This window comes from Astyanax mexicanus, chromosome 7 (assembly GCF_023375975.1).
Source record: "Astyanax mexicanus isolate ESR-SI-001 chromosome 7, AstMex3_surface, whole genome shotgun sequence".
Lineage (NCBI taxonomy): Eukaryota > Metazoa > Chordata > Actinopteri > Characiformes > Acestrorhamphidae > Astyanax > Astyanax mexicanus.
The window spans coordinates 51,553,056-51,568,802 of NC_064414.1; the positions used below are offsets into that span (position 1 = coordinate 51,553,056).

The 15,747-nt window shown below is 37.3% G+C and overlaps 1 protein-coding gene across 1 annotated transcript in view; it reads left to right on the top strand.

The window, feature by feature from the left end:
- The first annotated feature begins 10,764 nt into the window (after positions 1 to 10,764).
- Positions 10,765 to 15,747, top strand: part of galntl6 (polypeptide N-acetylgalactosaminyltransferase like 6) — a 313,700-nt gene continuing 308,717 nt past the window's right edge. Inside the window, exons 1-2 of the mRNA XM_007232148.4 lie at positions 10,765 to 11,189; positions 14,439 to 14,734. Of these exons, the coding sequence (XP_007232210.2) occupies positions 14,600 to 14,734 (135 nt within the window). The 5' untranslated portion in view covers positions 10,765 to 11,189; positions 14,439 to 14,599. The remainder of the gene's footprint in view (positions 11,190 to 14,438; positions 14,735 to 15,747) is intronic.

The window sequence follows — 15,747 nt, forward strand, 5'->3', positions numbered from 1 at the left end:
AACACAGATCCGTCCACAGGTTCTGCCCCCGGAGCACGCTTTACTTACTGTGGCTGCTGTCCAAGCTCCTGAATGGAGTATGAGCCGAGCCGCTGTGGAGACTGCGGGAGTAGCTGTGCTGACTGTGCTCCGACCAGCTGACCTATTTCTCCGAGTGTGCGCTTCTGTAAAACTTAACACCCTGTCCACATCCAGAAACACAGCTCCATTCCTGGGCGCTCAGTGTGTGACAGAGTTCTGCCAGCTTTGAAAATCTCGGGCAGACACTTCACAGAATTTCATTCCAGGATTTCAGTGTGATATTTACACAGTAAAAGCTCCAGCTCTGAAGGAACACATACGGGGATAAATTAACAGCTTTATATCGTTCCAGCTGGACTTAATTGAACTCCTCATGCCCACAAATTCATTCTTTCATAGGATCTGTTGTTACATTTTTACATTAGAAAAATCCTATGTGAGAAACTAAGGTCGACTGGGTTAATTGAGAGATTGATTATTAGAGATTGATTATTAAAGATGTCACAGGATTCCAAGATAGCATAATTCTGTCTCTCTCCCTTAAGTTAGGCTGTTTTATTCAGATCTGCCGGAGTCATTAGCCACATTCTGATAATGTTTTATATTCTCTGTTTTACATAAATCCAGTTAAAACTAATTCCATCTCTCTTCCTTTCTGTGTTCTCTATCTATCTCTTTTATATGTATCGAGATGCCCTGTTCCTGATGCCCTACAACCCTGCACTGACCAACATTAACACACTCAGAAGCTATTTCTATTAGGGGTGTGCCATATCGTTTGGTACGTGATAATATCGCCAAAAATTTTGAATATCGTGAACGATATTATACCCTGTAATATGTGCCATATCACATCACATTATCACATCAGAGTACTACTTTTTTGCCGTTTTAACTTCCCATTATATATCTACTAGAGACTAGAGATTATAACTGTCCAGTATCATTTATTTTACTTTAATCCTGGATATATGGAGATATTTGGAGTGCATTATCAATATTATTATTATCATGACATTCTGGATCATTGACTTCTGTTAAAAATCTGCTAAAGTTATTATTTTTTAATATCATTATTCATAAAATTCATAAAATCATTATTGCATGCAATAATACAATTCTAAATAATTTTTCAAATGCAGTGTTTTGTCATATCGCCAAAAGTATCATTATCGTGAAAATACCATGAAATATCGTGATATTATTTTAGAGCCATATCGCCCACCCCTAGTTTCTATATGAGCCATAGCTTTTCATTATCAATTATGTGCTCATCACCTTTTCACTTTGGTAGATTAGCACCTGCTTCTATATTATTCATATCTCTCCATTATGTGCCCATCACATTTTAACACTCATAAATTAGTTCATGTTACCTTTAGCTTTAGCTATAACTCACGTTATCTCTCTGTTATGTTGTTTTATTCTGTTATTTGTTTGTTGTTTTTTATTTGATTGTACTGAACAGGTGGACCTGAGTAGGATGGGTTCCTCCATCCTCCATCCAGTGTTTCCTTGCCACTGTTGTCAATGCAATAATTGGCATCTTTGTGGTGCTGCTCATAAGAGGCGTGGACCTATTTTTATCTGTAAAGCTGCTTTGTGACAACTTCTGTTGTAAAAAGCGCTATATAAATAAAATTGAATTGAATTGAAAATTAATTGGCTTTTCTGTCTGGGTGGGTAGGATGGACCTTCCTATTCCCCATCACTTGACAAGATGCTAGCCAATGAGGATGCTTGTAAGCTTATGTAACAGAATAAGTAGTAGTTTTCTCCTCCAATTGTGTTGAGCCGTCCAATGACATTAGTTTTAGTGGAAGTTAGAGAAGGTTGCAGTAGCACTTTATATGTTGGTGTTCCAAATCCAGTATCTGAATTTATTTTCTTATTTATATTATTAATGATAGGTGGCATTACTGTAGGTAATTCACATATCACACAGCTCCAGAGATCTGGGGTTGTAGGTTTGATCCACATTCTGTTGACGCTGCTTTTGGTGTGTTTTCTCCCCATGTCCGTATGGGTACTCCAGGTACTCTGGAATCTATGACTGGTTTGGTGTCTATATTGTATTTTTTTTTCGGGTACTCTTAGGCTTCCAGGCTATGGGTTCAATTCCCACACCAGTTTGGGGAGTTTGTTTGTGAGGAGTTTGGTTGTGCATTAGGGTTTCCTCAAGGCACTCCTCCAGTTTACAGGCTGTGGGTTCAAGTTCTATTTCCACTTCATTTACTGTCTATGAGAAGTTTTGTGTCCATTTAGGTTTTCTGTGGGTACTTTGGTTTGTGGGCTGTGGTTAAATTCATTTACTGTGGATGTAAGTAAGTAAATGATGTGGGGTTGGTTGATGCTGCAGTTGGTCTGCAGGTTTAGGTTCAGCAACAGTATGTGCTGAAAGAATGAGGTCAGCTGACTACCTGAATATACTGAATACAGACCAGATTATTCCATCAATGGTTAATCTTTTTCTTCCCTGATGGTGCGGCCATTTTCCAAGATAACAGTGTCAGGATTCACAGGGCTGGAAATGTGAAAGAGATCAGGGTTCAGGGAGCATGAGATCATCATTTTCACACATGAATTGAGAGAGAGTTCACCACAGAGTCCAGATCTTAACCTCATTGAGAATCTTTGGGATGTGCTGGATGGAGAAGAGCTGCTTTGTGCAGTGGTCAGACTCATCATACCATCATCAATGCTGCTGCAAGATCTTGGTGAAAAATGAATCCAGCAACACTGGATTGAAATACATCTTGTGACATTGCAGAATGAAATGCTGAAATGAAAGCTAAAGGCTTTTTTTTTGGCCATGCAGTGTATGATCGTCATCATTTATATACTATTTAATTGTAAATGAAGGTCATTAATTGTGATTATTACTTTAATGTTGCAGGAGTCTCAACATGTATAAAATATGTTACATATGACACATAAAGGGTTAAAATATCTAATCAATGAATCCCTTATGGCACATTGTTTTCTCACAGCATGCCTTTAATTCAAAATCCACATCACTGTAGCTCATGGTGATTTTGAAGAGCTTTAAGACATATGCAGAATAAAAATGCTAATCTGATCACAATAATGTAGCTTTCTCCATACGCTGTCACTGTTCTCCACTCTGAGAGAGACAGTGGAGAGCATGTGATTGGAGGGATCAGAAGACGAAGGCAGCTCTGTGTGGAGTCTGCTGTCCGTGGTGCTGAAACATATGGCCAGATACTGCGTCCTAGTCTGTCTTAGTCTGCAGTCGGCAGGTAGCTACATTGTTTTCTCTTCTCGGACAGGTAACACCTGTTATTTCACTGCAGCATGTGCTCAACAACCCACTGTATTTGTCCTCATCTCCAAATGATGTAGTATAAACTATACTGTGTGTTGAAATGTTTGTAGACACCAGCTATTAATAAGAATGTTCATTTTGAAAACACAATTTTTCATATTAACCCTTTCAGACCTGAATTGTGCTCCAGGGATGAAAAACAAAATATACAAGAAGGCTGTTTTCTGCCTGTAATGCACACAAAAAAAGACACTACTATCCTAACATAAAATTAACTAAAATTTGTATTTCTTAAGCATGATAAGAATGTTCTAAATTACAAAACCACTAATAATTTGTAATAATGAGCTTCTATTACTTTGCCAAATTTATTCTGTAGTACTGACATGCTCTAATGTCTGAGTTGCAGGGTTTTTCTTTGTCCAGTGCAGTGGGCGGAGCTCAACTATTATTTCATTGGCTGGTTTATGATCTATTCTTATAAACAACAGGACACAATTAGTGTTCTATGCAACAAAACATTTGAAAAAAATATATATATGCATGATGTCCAATATAATTGACACAAGGTCTGAAATGGTTAATCTTGCCATTACCTTTTTTTTAATACTGATTAAATTAATTAGCTTAAATGCATTTTTGGTCTTAAAACACTGTATACATAAAAAATTAATACCCAAGCAGATAAAGCACCATTATAACAAAGCACAATATATTTTTACTTCAGCAGTGCTATTCTAATCATGAATTGATTTCAGAAGGGCTATATATTGTTAGTAGTGCCATTGCAGTCGTAAATGTACCTCAGCAGTGCTACTCACATTTCACATGTGAGGGAAGTTTACACACAAAAAAAGGCAGCCAGACATAATAAAGGGATTTAAAGCAGGATAAGTGATGCTAAATGCTTTTTTTAATTACATTTATGAGAATCAAGTGCAAAAATGAACTTAAACCTGTAGTTTGTTGAAGTTTACTCACTGCTCTCTGATATGCAGTATTTGAGCAGAAAATTAACTGGTCATTGTTCGGTACATAATATTAGGTTATTATTTTATTTTAGTTTTTTCTCTTAAAATATTTGCTGCATCTGGTATTAACAGGTGGGTTTGGCAGTCTTTGATCAACTTACATCCTCTGCTCCTCTCCAAAGGCTTTTCAGTAGATATTAGTCCATTGCTGTCAGGAGGATTGTACTGCATTGAGCCAAAACAGCATGAGTAAGGTCATGTCCGGACACTGAACGATTCGTTTTGCCTCTCCAGCTCGTCCCAAAGGTATTTGACAGAGCTCCATCACTCAGGAGAACACAGTTCCACTGCTTCTCAGGCCAGTGCTGAAGGGGCCTGGGGTGTGTTTCAAATCTCTCTTGCCAACACTTGGCACTGGGCACGCCGACCTCATGTGTGGCACCGTCTCATTCTATTAGCGATGCGTTTCTATGGAGATTATGTACAAGGAGTGCAGCTGATGAGTCTGTATCAGCAGTGATTGTCCTGAATTTGCCTTTCCCTGTATTAGAAATGAGGTTCGGCTTCTTTTGGATTTATGGTGCTCCCCATTTTCTTATATTCTTCTGTATTTGTGGATAATGTAATTTATTGTGGTTCACTGCAGTGCTGGAGCTCAGACTGTGAGATTTCACTGGATTTCCTTTGCTTTGACATCTTTTAAGAACATGGCATCGTGTGCTGCTTTTTGATAGACAGCTTAGATCCAGTAATTATGCCTGGGTAAAGCTAGAAATACTGAACCCAATTATCATTTACATTTGGTTAAATGAATTTTTGGTTTAATAGCTAAGAGAGGGCAATTGTCACGTCCTCGCTATGTTTCCCTGTGTTTTCCCCGTTTCCTAGTGTGTTACTCCAGTAGTTTTCCGTCACGTGTGTGTTACATGTAGCTCCGCCCCTTCCCCAGGTGTTCAGTGTTTCTATAAATGTTACTATAAATAGTACCTGTTAGCCTATGTTTGCTGTCGGTCTTTGCACCTTCCCGTGTTGTCTGTCTCGCCACGTTCACTTTATAGCTTTCTCCACGTTTCTTGTATTTACTGCTATTGTTTATTTCTAGTCTGTTGTTTGTCACGTTTATTTTCAAGTCATGCTATTTCTTTGTTTTGTTCATATTCGCGTATTTATCCCTGTATATATTCCCTAGCCCTGTTTAGTTATTATCAGTTTTACGTTAGTCCCTGTTTGTTTGTTTATGTGCATATACTTATTCGTTATTCCCGTTTGTTTGTTTGTTTATCAGTTATTTATTAAAGTCTGTCTTACCCGCATATAAGTCCGCCTCCCGTCTGCTCTGCTTCCCTGTCTCTGCTCCGTTTGTTACAGCAATTATTTCACATAGGTATATAATGTTTGAATAAATACTTACGTTCGATGAATGGAACGAAAATGAAAATTTATGGAAACACATTTATTGTAGGTCAGACTCCTAGGTCAGACACATACAGGTGCATCTTAAAATAAACTCATATTATATATAGATGTATTACACACAGATTGATCTATTTTAAGTGTTTATTTATTGTATGGGTGATGATTATGGCTTACAGACAATGAAAACCCAAAAATCAGTATCCAAAACCATCACTGATTGTAGAAACTGTTGTAGTTTCAAATTTTTAACTGAATTACTGAAATAAAAAGTAACTTTTCAATTATATGCAATTATTCCTTTGTAGTTGCAGTTTTAGTGGACAAAAGTGTACCTGTACGATACCTTTTTTCCTGATTAGTTGAGGGATCAGGTGAGGTAGTGACCATCCATTGAACATTCTGAGCTCACAAATGCTCTTGCAATTGCTAAATGCAATCAAATCTCAAAAGCAATGCTCCATAATCTAGTGAAAAGCCTTCTCCTGACAGTAGATACAGTTACTTCAACAAATGCTGGATACATATTTTAATACCCTTGATTTTTGGAAGAAACACTGAATACACAGGTGTCCCAATACTTTTGTCCATATATTGTATCTAAGCATCTCTTCAGGTTAACAGTCTGTAGCATTTAAACTGCAAAAGCTGCCTCCTCCTCTGAAGTGTCATTTTTTATAGGGTAGTTTCTGGTGAGTAAAACTGATAGAGAGCGCCGGCTCATAAAGTGAAGGTCATTATGCATGAAGTTCTGGTTCAAGGTTGATCTGAACCGGCTTGTGAGTTCAGGGAAATGACTCCTGCTTTGGGCTATCCATTTTAATAGAAGTAAAAATTATATACGGTGGGATTTTCCGCTGCCATTCCACTTTATGAATCGGTATATCATTTTTGTGCTGTAAAGATAAGCCTGTTCAGATGGTTTGCAGAGCAGGGCATGATCACTGGCCCCCTCTGTTGGTGGCCTTGGTAATTCAGGTTTAAGACATGTCGGCCTGGTGATTGATTGTCTTCATTTAAAAATATGGACATATTTGTGGCGGTATACAACAGTGTATAACATTCTAGCCTCTACAGATTTTCGTTTCTGATTGGTCAGAGAGCACGGAGGCAGGGATTAATATGTGGTAACCCCTGAGTACAGTGATTCCTTTCATAAGCAAAGTGTCCGTGGCAGCCTTTGTTTCCCTCTCACCTTCGTTTCTATCCAGGCATCTGGTTGAGGATAGATAAATAAATAAATAAATAAATAAATAAACAACTTCAAAGAGGCAATGGCCTCTGGAGGAGCAACCCTACAGTCTACCCACAGACACGATCCTTCAGAAAGAAAAGCAGAATGGAAAAACATAAAGGCGAGTCGTGAGCGCGAGCAAAAAGATCTGAAAGTCGGTGAAAATCTGACCCAGCGTGATGCAACTGCAGAATTGAGAAGCAGAAGAACTGCGAGTGTGGGTGTCTGTGTAGAACCATTATATATCCAAAACTATGTGGACACTCCTTCTAATAAATGCATTACTCAGCTTCTTCTGAAGAAGACATTCTAATGCACACACAGACCTTATATAGTATTTCATGTTAGAGACATTCTTTCAGAAATAGAATAGAAAAATCAGAATATTATTGAAAAGTTACTTTATTTCAGTAATTCAGTTTAAAATGTGAAACTCATTTATTATAAAGATGTAATAGAACACAGAGTGATCTATTTTAAGCATTTATTTATTTTATTAATGATGATTATGGTTTAAACCAATGGAAACCCAAAAATCAGAAAATTAGAATATTATATAAGACCAATTGGTACTTTTGGCAGTGTGGGCAGTGTGCCAAGTCCTGCTGGAAAATGAAACAAAAAAGAAACTCTGTCACAAATAGGACTCTGTGAAGCAGATAATAAACATGTACCTATTGACTGGTACCATGCCAGATGTGGGTTAGATGGTATAAAGACCTAGCTAGCATTTGGCTGTGGAGCAGCACAACTGTGTTCCCTACAATGATGGACGACTGGAGTCGTTAACATATATGTTAAAAACATAGTTAATAATCATGTATAGACCATTTATAGATAGATAGATAGAATTGCCTTTATTGTCACATGGTCAACCAGCGAAATTAGCCATCAACCCATCCATACAATAACATACAAGGGGGAAACAGGACAGGATAGGAAGACAGGGTAAGCCGCAGCGTGTGCACGCGCCGCCAATAAATTGTAATCCTTTATAAGAGAGCATTATTTTAAAGTGGTACCAAGATAATTACCCCCAACAAAATTAGGATGCACTAAAACCCTTGATCTTGTAGAAAACTATGAATGAGCAGCCGTCCCAATACTTTTGTCCATTGTCTATGCAGTGTGCACATGTCATGTACATGTTAAAAAATATATAATAAAATATAAATTCTACCAGTCATGTATTAAGGAGCAGTAAAGCCACTCTGCTGAAGTACAGAGTTATAGAGGTGAGTTTTTTAAGTGAAGTTTCTCCAGCTCTATGGCTGGGTGCAGCTGCATTAGCATTAGCATTTCACAGTAGCATTTCACAGCTCGTTCACAGTTCAAAGGCGAGTATATTGGACTGTAGACTATAGCGCAAACCTCAGCGCTAGCTCTTATAATCCCATGTGCCTTACACTCCAAAAAAATATGGTATGAATGCTTGTATAATGGTGCATATCGTCGCTGTCCAATGAAAAACACTTATCTCCCAAACAACAACTTTATAGGAGAGAGACAAAACCTTGTAAACTTCTTAAATAGAAGTCAATGTAAAAAGAGTTTGTTTCAAGAGTTTGTTTGGTCATTTGGAAGTGTTTCTATTGGTCCATTCATCAAGAAATTTTGGCACAGTGTAAGGGACAGTTTGTCGGTTTAAATTATGTAGTAAAAAAAAAATCGACAAAAATAGAGATGTGTTTTTCATTGAACAGCGACAATATGTTTGTGTGTCTGTTTATACATGTTTTATGCGTTCATGTAGGTGTTGTTTGTGTGTGCGTTTGTGTGTGTGTGCGTGTGTGTGAGTGTGTTTTTGTGGATGCATTTGTATGTGTGCTAATGTAAACATGCGTGGGTGTGTATGTATACTGTAAATGGATGGTTGTGTTAGATGCATTTGTATGGTTGTACAGTACATTCAGTATTTGTGTTTGTGTTTCTGCTCTTGCTTTTTTGTGTGTACCTATATGTTTTTTCTTTGTGTGATTTGTGTGTTTTTATGTGTTTGTGTATATGCATTCAACAGTGTTTGTGTTTATGTGAATATTTATGTGACACTTGTTTGTGTGTATTTATTTGTGCATGGTTTTGTGTATGTGTGTTTGTGTGCAGACACATTTGTATATGTGCTACATTAAATGTGTGTCTGTTAGTTTACATACATAATTGTGGGTATTTGTGTTTGTATAGAAGAACACCTCTGTGTGGTTTTAAGTATAATTTTACGTTTTTAGTGTGTCCATACCTGTTTGCATGCAGTTATATGTATGTGTGGTTTTGTGTAGCTGCATTTGTATGCTTATTTGTATTGCTGCTTTTGTATAGATGTAAACCTGTTTGTATGTGTGTTTGAATGTGCTTGTGTGTATGTGGATGCATCTATATGCTTGTCTAGGCTGTATGCATGCATGTGTGTATGTATAGATTTTATGTATGCCTAAAGCCTATTTGATATATATGCCTTATCTACGTTGATGTGTATTTGCACAAGTTAATGCATGACTGTGTGTGTGTTTGTATATATGTAATGTAGGTGGGGTGCATTTTAAATGTTTGCTGTTTATGCATGTTGTTATACAAAGAATGCAGTTATGCCATATGATTGTGTTTAAATGATTCTACACTGTTACTGCATGTGTCTGTTAACTTAAAGTGTACATGTGTGTGTGTGTGTGTTTGGATGTGCATTTGTGTATATGTAGTAGCTGTGTGTATGTATATATACAGTACATTGACAGTGTGTGGGGGTGGGGGGCACTTATGCTATCTAGATGTTTGTGTGTGTGTGTTTATGCATGCAATCATGTTATGTGGATGTGTGTTTGTATAGACGGTGTGTTTGATTGTGTGAAAGCTTCACTGTGTGTGTGTGTGTTTGTGTGTTGGGAGGTGGATTATATGTATGATATCTAGCTGTGTGTGTGTGCATATTATTGTATCATTATATCATTTGAACATATGTGTCTGTTTGTGTGCTTGTTTATGTCAGAGCTGAACTGTGTGTTTGCTTGAGAGTTTGTATATATATATATATATATATATATATATATATATATATATATATATATATATATATATATATATATATATATACATACAGTGCCTCTGCACTGTTCCTTTCTGTGTTTGTTAACTTTAATATCTGTGTGTGTTATATATACTGTATATATGCTTACTGTGTGCATCTTGTTTTATCATTATGCCATTTGAATATAAGTGTTTGTGGGGGGCACCCATATGTGTGTGTGTGTGTGTGTATGTGTGTTTATGTCTGTTGTTATGCATGTTGTTACAGCATGTAATTGATGTAATTGTGCATGTGTTTCATCATTTGAAAGTGTGATTATATGTTTGATATCTAGCTGTGTGTGTGTGCATTTTGTTATAGTATGAAGTGATGTCAATTTAACATATGTGTTTGTGAGTGTATTTGTTTATGACTGATTAACTGTGTGTGTGTGTGTGTACAGGTGTGTTTATATGTATGGTGTATGTGTATTTAGTACATGTGTTTGTGTATATGTATTGAGTGTGTTTGTGTATGTATTGTGTACAAGTGTGTTTGTGAATATGTGTACATGTGTGTTTCTATATATGTTTTGTGTACCTGTGTGTTTGTGTACATGTATTGTGTACGTGTGTTTGTGTATAAGTATTATGTACATTTGTGTTTGTGTACGTGTGTATATGTTTGTCAACTTTAATACGTGTGTATGTGTGTATAGTGTGTATTGTGTGTGTATCAGATCTTCCCCACCAGCCCCTCTCCTTCGTCCGGCTGCACCGACGCTCGGCTACCGCGCGCGCACACACGTGGCTTCCTCGCTGCGCGCGCGCACACGCACGCACACACATACACACACCGAGGCGATGGGAAGGCGCGCGAGGACGGAGCGCAGAGCCGCGAGCCTGGAATGAGCGAGGACGCGCGCGCGAGACGAGCAGAAACACAGTTAATAACCTGCAACAGGAGCACTCTGATGGAACGCTCGAGCGAGGAGGGAGCGCGCGGCGCGGTTCAAATTTGAATTTGAATTTGAGCGTGGCGTGACCGTTAAAACGGGTAAAAACGCTGGGATTGTTTAAACCGCCGGGCTGCGAGGAGGAGAGAGTTGAGGAGCAACGCCGCTTATTATATACGGACAGAGGAGGAGGATTACCGAGCGGCGCGAGCGCGTGTGTGTGTTTTTGGAGGAGTGTGTGTGTGTGTATGTGTGTGTGAGAGTGTGTGAGAGTGTGTGTGTGAGTGTCAACATGCAAACACGCCTCTACAGTGAGTGGTTTTCATCATTTTTACCGATTTTAACCCGTTACTTCCAGGCTAATCGCGTGTTAACGTTAAAACAGCCTTAAATTCGGTGTTTTTGCAGCTTAGATGAAGGAAACGGTGGATAAAACCGTGATTTGTTCATTGTAACGGCAATAAAGTGTTGGAGGATGTGTCCAGCCAGCTGGTTAGCCACATTATCTGTGTTTTTTCTCCATTACGTGCCGTTTTTAACGTTAATTTGTTTTGTTTCTCTCTTGTCAGCCTGTGTAACGTCAGTCTTCGTAACCCAGTGTAACAACCAATCCTTAAAAAGTCTTAAAAAGCGTCTTAAAGGCACAATATACAATCTAGTAGTATTGTGGCTAATGGGTCCTACAGGTAGCCGTGTTTACTAATCTAACTAGCGATACACTGCATTTTTGGAAACCAAGTTTGTGTTTACCAGGGATAATGTTACAACTCGTATTTAGCAACCAGATTTATGTTTACTAGGATGTACTGAATATTTGGCAAACACATGTATGAGTTTACTATTGATATACTGAATATTTTGCAAGAGCAGTGTGACATATCATGACACTAATATCATAGCTAAGTAAGCAAACATTTATCATGGTAATAATGGCAGTATTCTATTTTGAAAGTGGCTGAAAGTGGAACTTGTGGGTATTTTTGTATAATTGTTTATTTTTGTAGTTAATATAATTTTTTTCCAAGTAGACAAAAGTTTACAAATTTTGTTTTGTTTCTACTGAATGTTTGAAACCGTTTACAATACTAAATATTAAGTTTATTTTGTTGCCCTTGTAACCTTATATTCTTGAAAAAAATTGTCATATCGCCATTAATATCTTTATCGCAACAGTATGAAAGACCCTAAAATATCATGATGTTATATTACGGACATATCGCCCACACCTATTTGGCAACAAAATATGTTTGGATAAAATGGCAGAAAAGCTCAATATTTGTCAACCAAATGTATCTGTTTATTAGGGATACACTGGATATTTGGCAACCAAATATATTTTGTAGTTTGCCAGGTACTAATATACTTGAATATTTTGCAAGAGGTGTGGCCATATCCTATCGTACACAATATATCATGACACTAATATCGTTAGTAAGTTAAGTAAAAACTTATCATGAAAGTAATGGCAGTATTCTGTCTTAAAAGTGTTCTGTTATGTAAGTGAAGTTTTAAACATATTTTTGTACTATTGTTTATGTTTGCAGTTTATATGAATGCGCTAAATATAAGCTACTGTTGTTTGCAAAATAGACAAAAGTTTACCAGTTTTGTTTCTACTGAATGTTAGAAACTGTATTAAAAAATACATTTTTATTTTGTTGCAGTAGGTAATTCTTGAATTTGATCACATTTGTTTTGCGACTTTATATCGCCAATATAATAAGTATCGCAAAAGTACCCGAAAATACCATGATGCTATATTACAGGCATATCACCCACACCTATTTGGCAACAAAATGTGTTTGGTCAAAATGGCAAAGAAGCACCAAATTTGTCAACCAAATTTGCGTGTTTATTAGGGGTGCACTGAATATTTGGCAACTAAATTTGGTTGGTCGAAAATGGCCAGAAAATCACTTTTTCATTAAGCAAAAAAAGGCCAATAATTTATACAGAACAATAGCTCATTTATTTTGTCATATTGTGCTTTTTTTATATCTCTGCTTGGGTATTATTAAATATTATTATTATTAAGTTATAGTTTTGCAGTTAATTGCAAAACCCATATAGGCTATTTAATTTATGCAAAACTGAAAAGAGTGGCAAAGCTTCTAGAGAACTAAGATCAACTTTGCTTGGTATTTGCACAAATGTTTTATCCTACTTTATCCTATTTTATCCTACAGGTAAGGTTATTAAATATTCTACAGGTATGTTTAATTTTAGCTTTATTCTACTGTAGTACTGCAGACACTATGACTTGCTATAAAAGAGAGGCAGTTATAGCTCTCAAACTGTCTTGTTCAGGGATTTATGTTGTTGGGTAATAATATTAATTTTGCAATGCAGGTATTTTAAAACTATATATTGTACCTTCAAAATGTAGTTTGTTTGCATTAGTCGCAGGAAATTAATTAATTAAATTATAGCTCTCTGTAGCAGCATGTATACACATTTTCTCAGCAGTAATGGTATTAAAAAGTTCTTTAAAGCAATAAATAGAGTAGAGAAATGAAACTGTGCACATTTTTGCTTTCAAGATTACATCACAATAGGGAGTATAAGAGATATTAAATGCGTTCACTAGATTGAAGTTAATAAATTTGCCAAGATATATTTTTATATTTTTTTAATCTGTCACCACACACCTGAAAGGAAAGAGAGAAAAGTTCTTGTCAAACTCACTGAACAGTTTAGCTGAGAAAAGGAAGGAAAATACTGCTTTTAATTGGTACAATAACTCTGAAAATGTCACATGGACGTATATTGTGTTCTGTCTTTATGCTCAGTTGATGGAAATATAATATTAAAGCCTCAGGGTTGGTATTGGAATTTAATCTCTTTTTGTTATGGGTATTAAAAAGGTCTTAAAGGTCATTACATTTGGATTTAGGAAATGTGCAGATACACTGGTAACCTTCATTAGGACTGAACAAAAGGGTGGGAATGTTATATCACAATACTGAAGACAGACAGATACAGATACATAAAAGTAATTGCAATTTTGTTACATTTTTTTTGCTTTTTTGCATTGTGTCCAATTAAACAGGATTAAATATACTCTCTCTAATATAACATGCATTTGATCCATTTTATTATTATTTTATTTCTACTTTTTTCCCCATTTTCTCCCCAATTTTACTCAGCCAATTACCCAACCCACTCATTAGGACTCCCCCTGTCACTAGAATTGCCCCAACACACCAGGAGGGTGAAGACTAGCACACGCCTCCTCTAATACATGTGAAGTCAGCCACCACCTCTTTTCGAACTGATGCTGATGCAACATTGCTTGGAGGAAAGTGTAACGACTCGGTTCATTTCCATGAAATGAAAAAAGGCAATTTCAAATAAGGCAAATTAAATATCTGCACAATATCAATTATCATTATTATTATCATTACCTTTTGGATTGATTATATCATTTCAGGTAAAAATTCTAACATTAATTTCAATGTATGTATTTCTCCAGTATCATACTTTCCAAATGACAGTACAATAAAATATTGGGATATTGCATTGCCTAGCCCTATGTAACCCCCTCTCTCCCTCTGTTTCAGGGGAAACTTTCTCGTGGTGTGTGAGAGAAGGCGGTGCGTTTTCGTGGCCAAAGTGATAGAAGCCCCTCCACTGCTTGTCCCCCTTCATCTCCAACAATAGCAGCAGCAGCAGCAGCAGCATTAGCAGCGGCAGCACTGTGCTCCGAGTCCTCCTCACCACGATGAAGCGGAGGCAGAAGCGTGTCCTGCAGATGGCCTTTCTGTTCACCGTGACGCTCATCTTCCTGCCCAACGTGGGTCTGTGGTCACTGTACAGAGAGAAACACCTGATGAAGTCTCCTGAACCTGGAGAACAGGTGAGTGAAGCTCCCAAACTGCTTCTTTATTTACATCAGCACGTCCTATCGAGTGGTCTGGGGTGACCCATGTCTTTTTTTATACACTGAAAGAGAGATAGTATCATAGAGAGATAGTATTAAACCCAACACTGTTGCTCATGTTTCTCAGTATGTGTTCTTTATGTTGTTGCATCCTTTGGGTTCTTAAATGACTTTGCCCATTATTATGTTTAGCATTCAGATTTTCCACTGTAGTTTTGTTGCAGAGGTACTCAGTGTGGACAGATGTGTTGAGACATCTGCTCACTATTTTTGTCTTTAGAAAAGGTTGCCCAGAAAAGGCTTTTTTAAGTATTTGGAACATTCCTGGGAGGAATTGATCGCAGTCATTGACAAAAGCATTAGTATGCTCAGGATGTTTCTTTTAATGGCCATGATTTCAGAAGAAACAAACGTGAGCATGTGTTCCAATACTTTCGTATGTATAGTGTATCTGTGATGTTTTACTGTAAACTAATTAATATTGAACTACACTTACACTTGAATTGCTTGGATTTGGATTGCATTGTTGTATTTGTGCGCTCCTTCTAGGTACATAGGTGCATTATGCCTTCATCAAAGTGAACAAGGTTGTCTAAGGGCGAGTTTTCAGTGAAGTATCTCCAGCACTAAGGCAGTAGCATTATCCGCTAACCGCAGTGCCAACAGGACAGAAACACCACCTAATAGCACTACACTGAGGAACCCTGAGTGTTCTGGTAACCCAGGGTGCTATCAGCTAGCGGTTGTTTCCAAGTAACTTATTTTAACATGGCAAACACGCAGACTACAGTCCGATATACTCACTAGCGCTGCAGTAAGTGGCTAATGCTAATGCTGCTGCACCCAGCCTTAGTGCTGGAGGAACTTCAATGAAAACTCACCCTTATAACGCTGTAGTTCAGCAGACAGCAGAGTGGCTTTACTGCTTCTTAATACCTGACTGCTAGAATCTATACATAAGGCGCGCCGGATTATAAGGCAATTTTAAG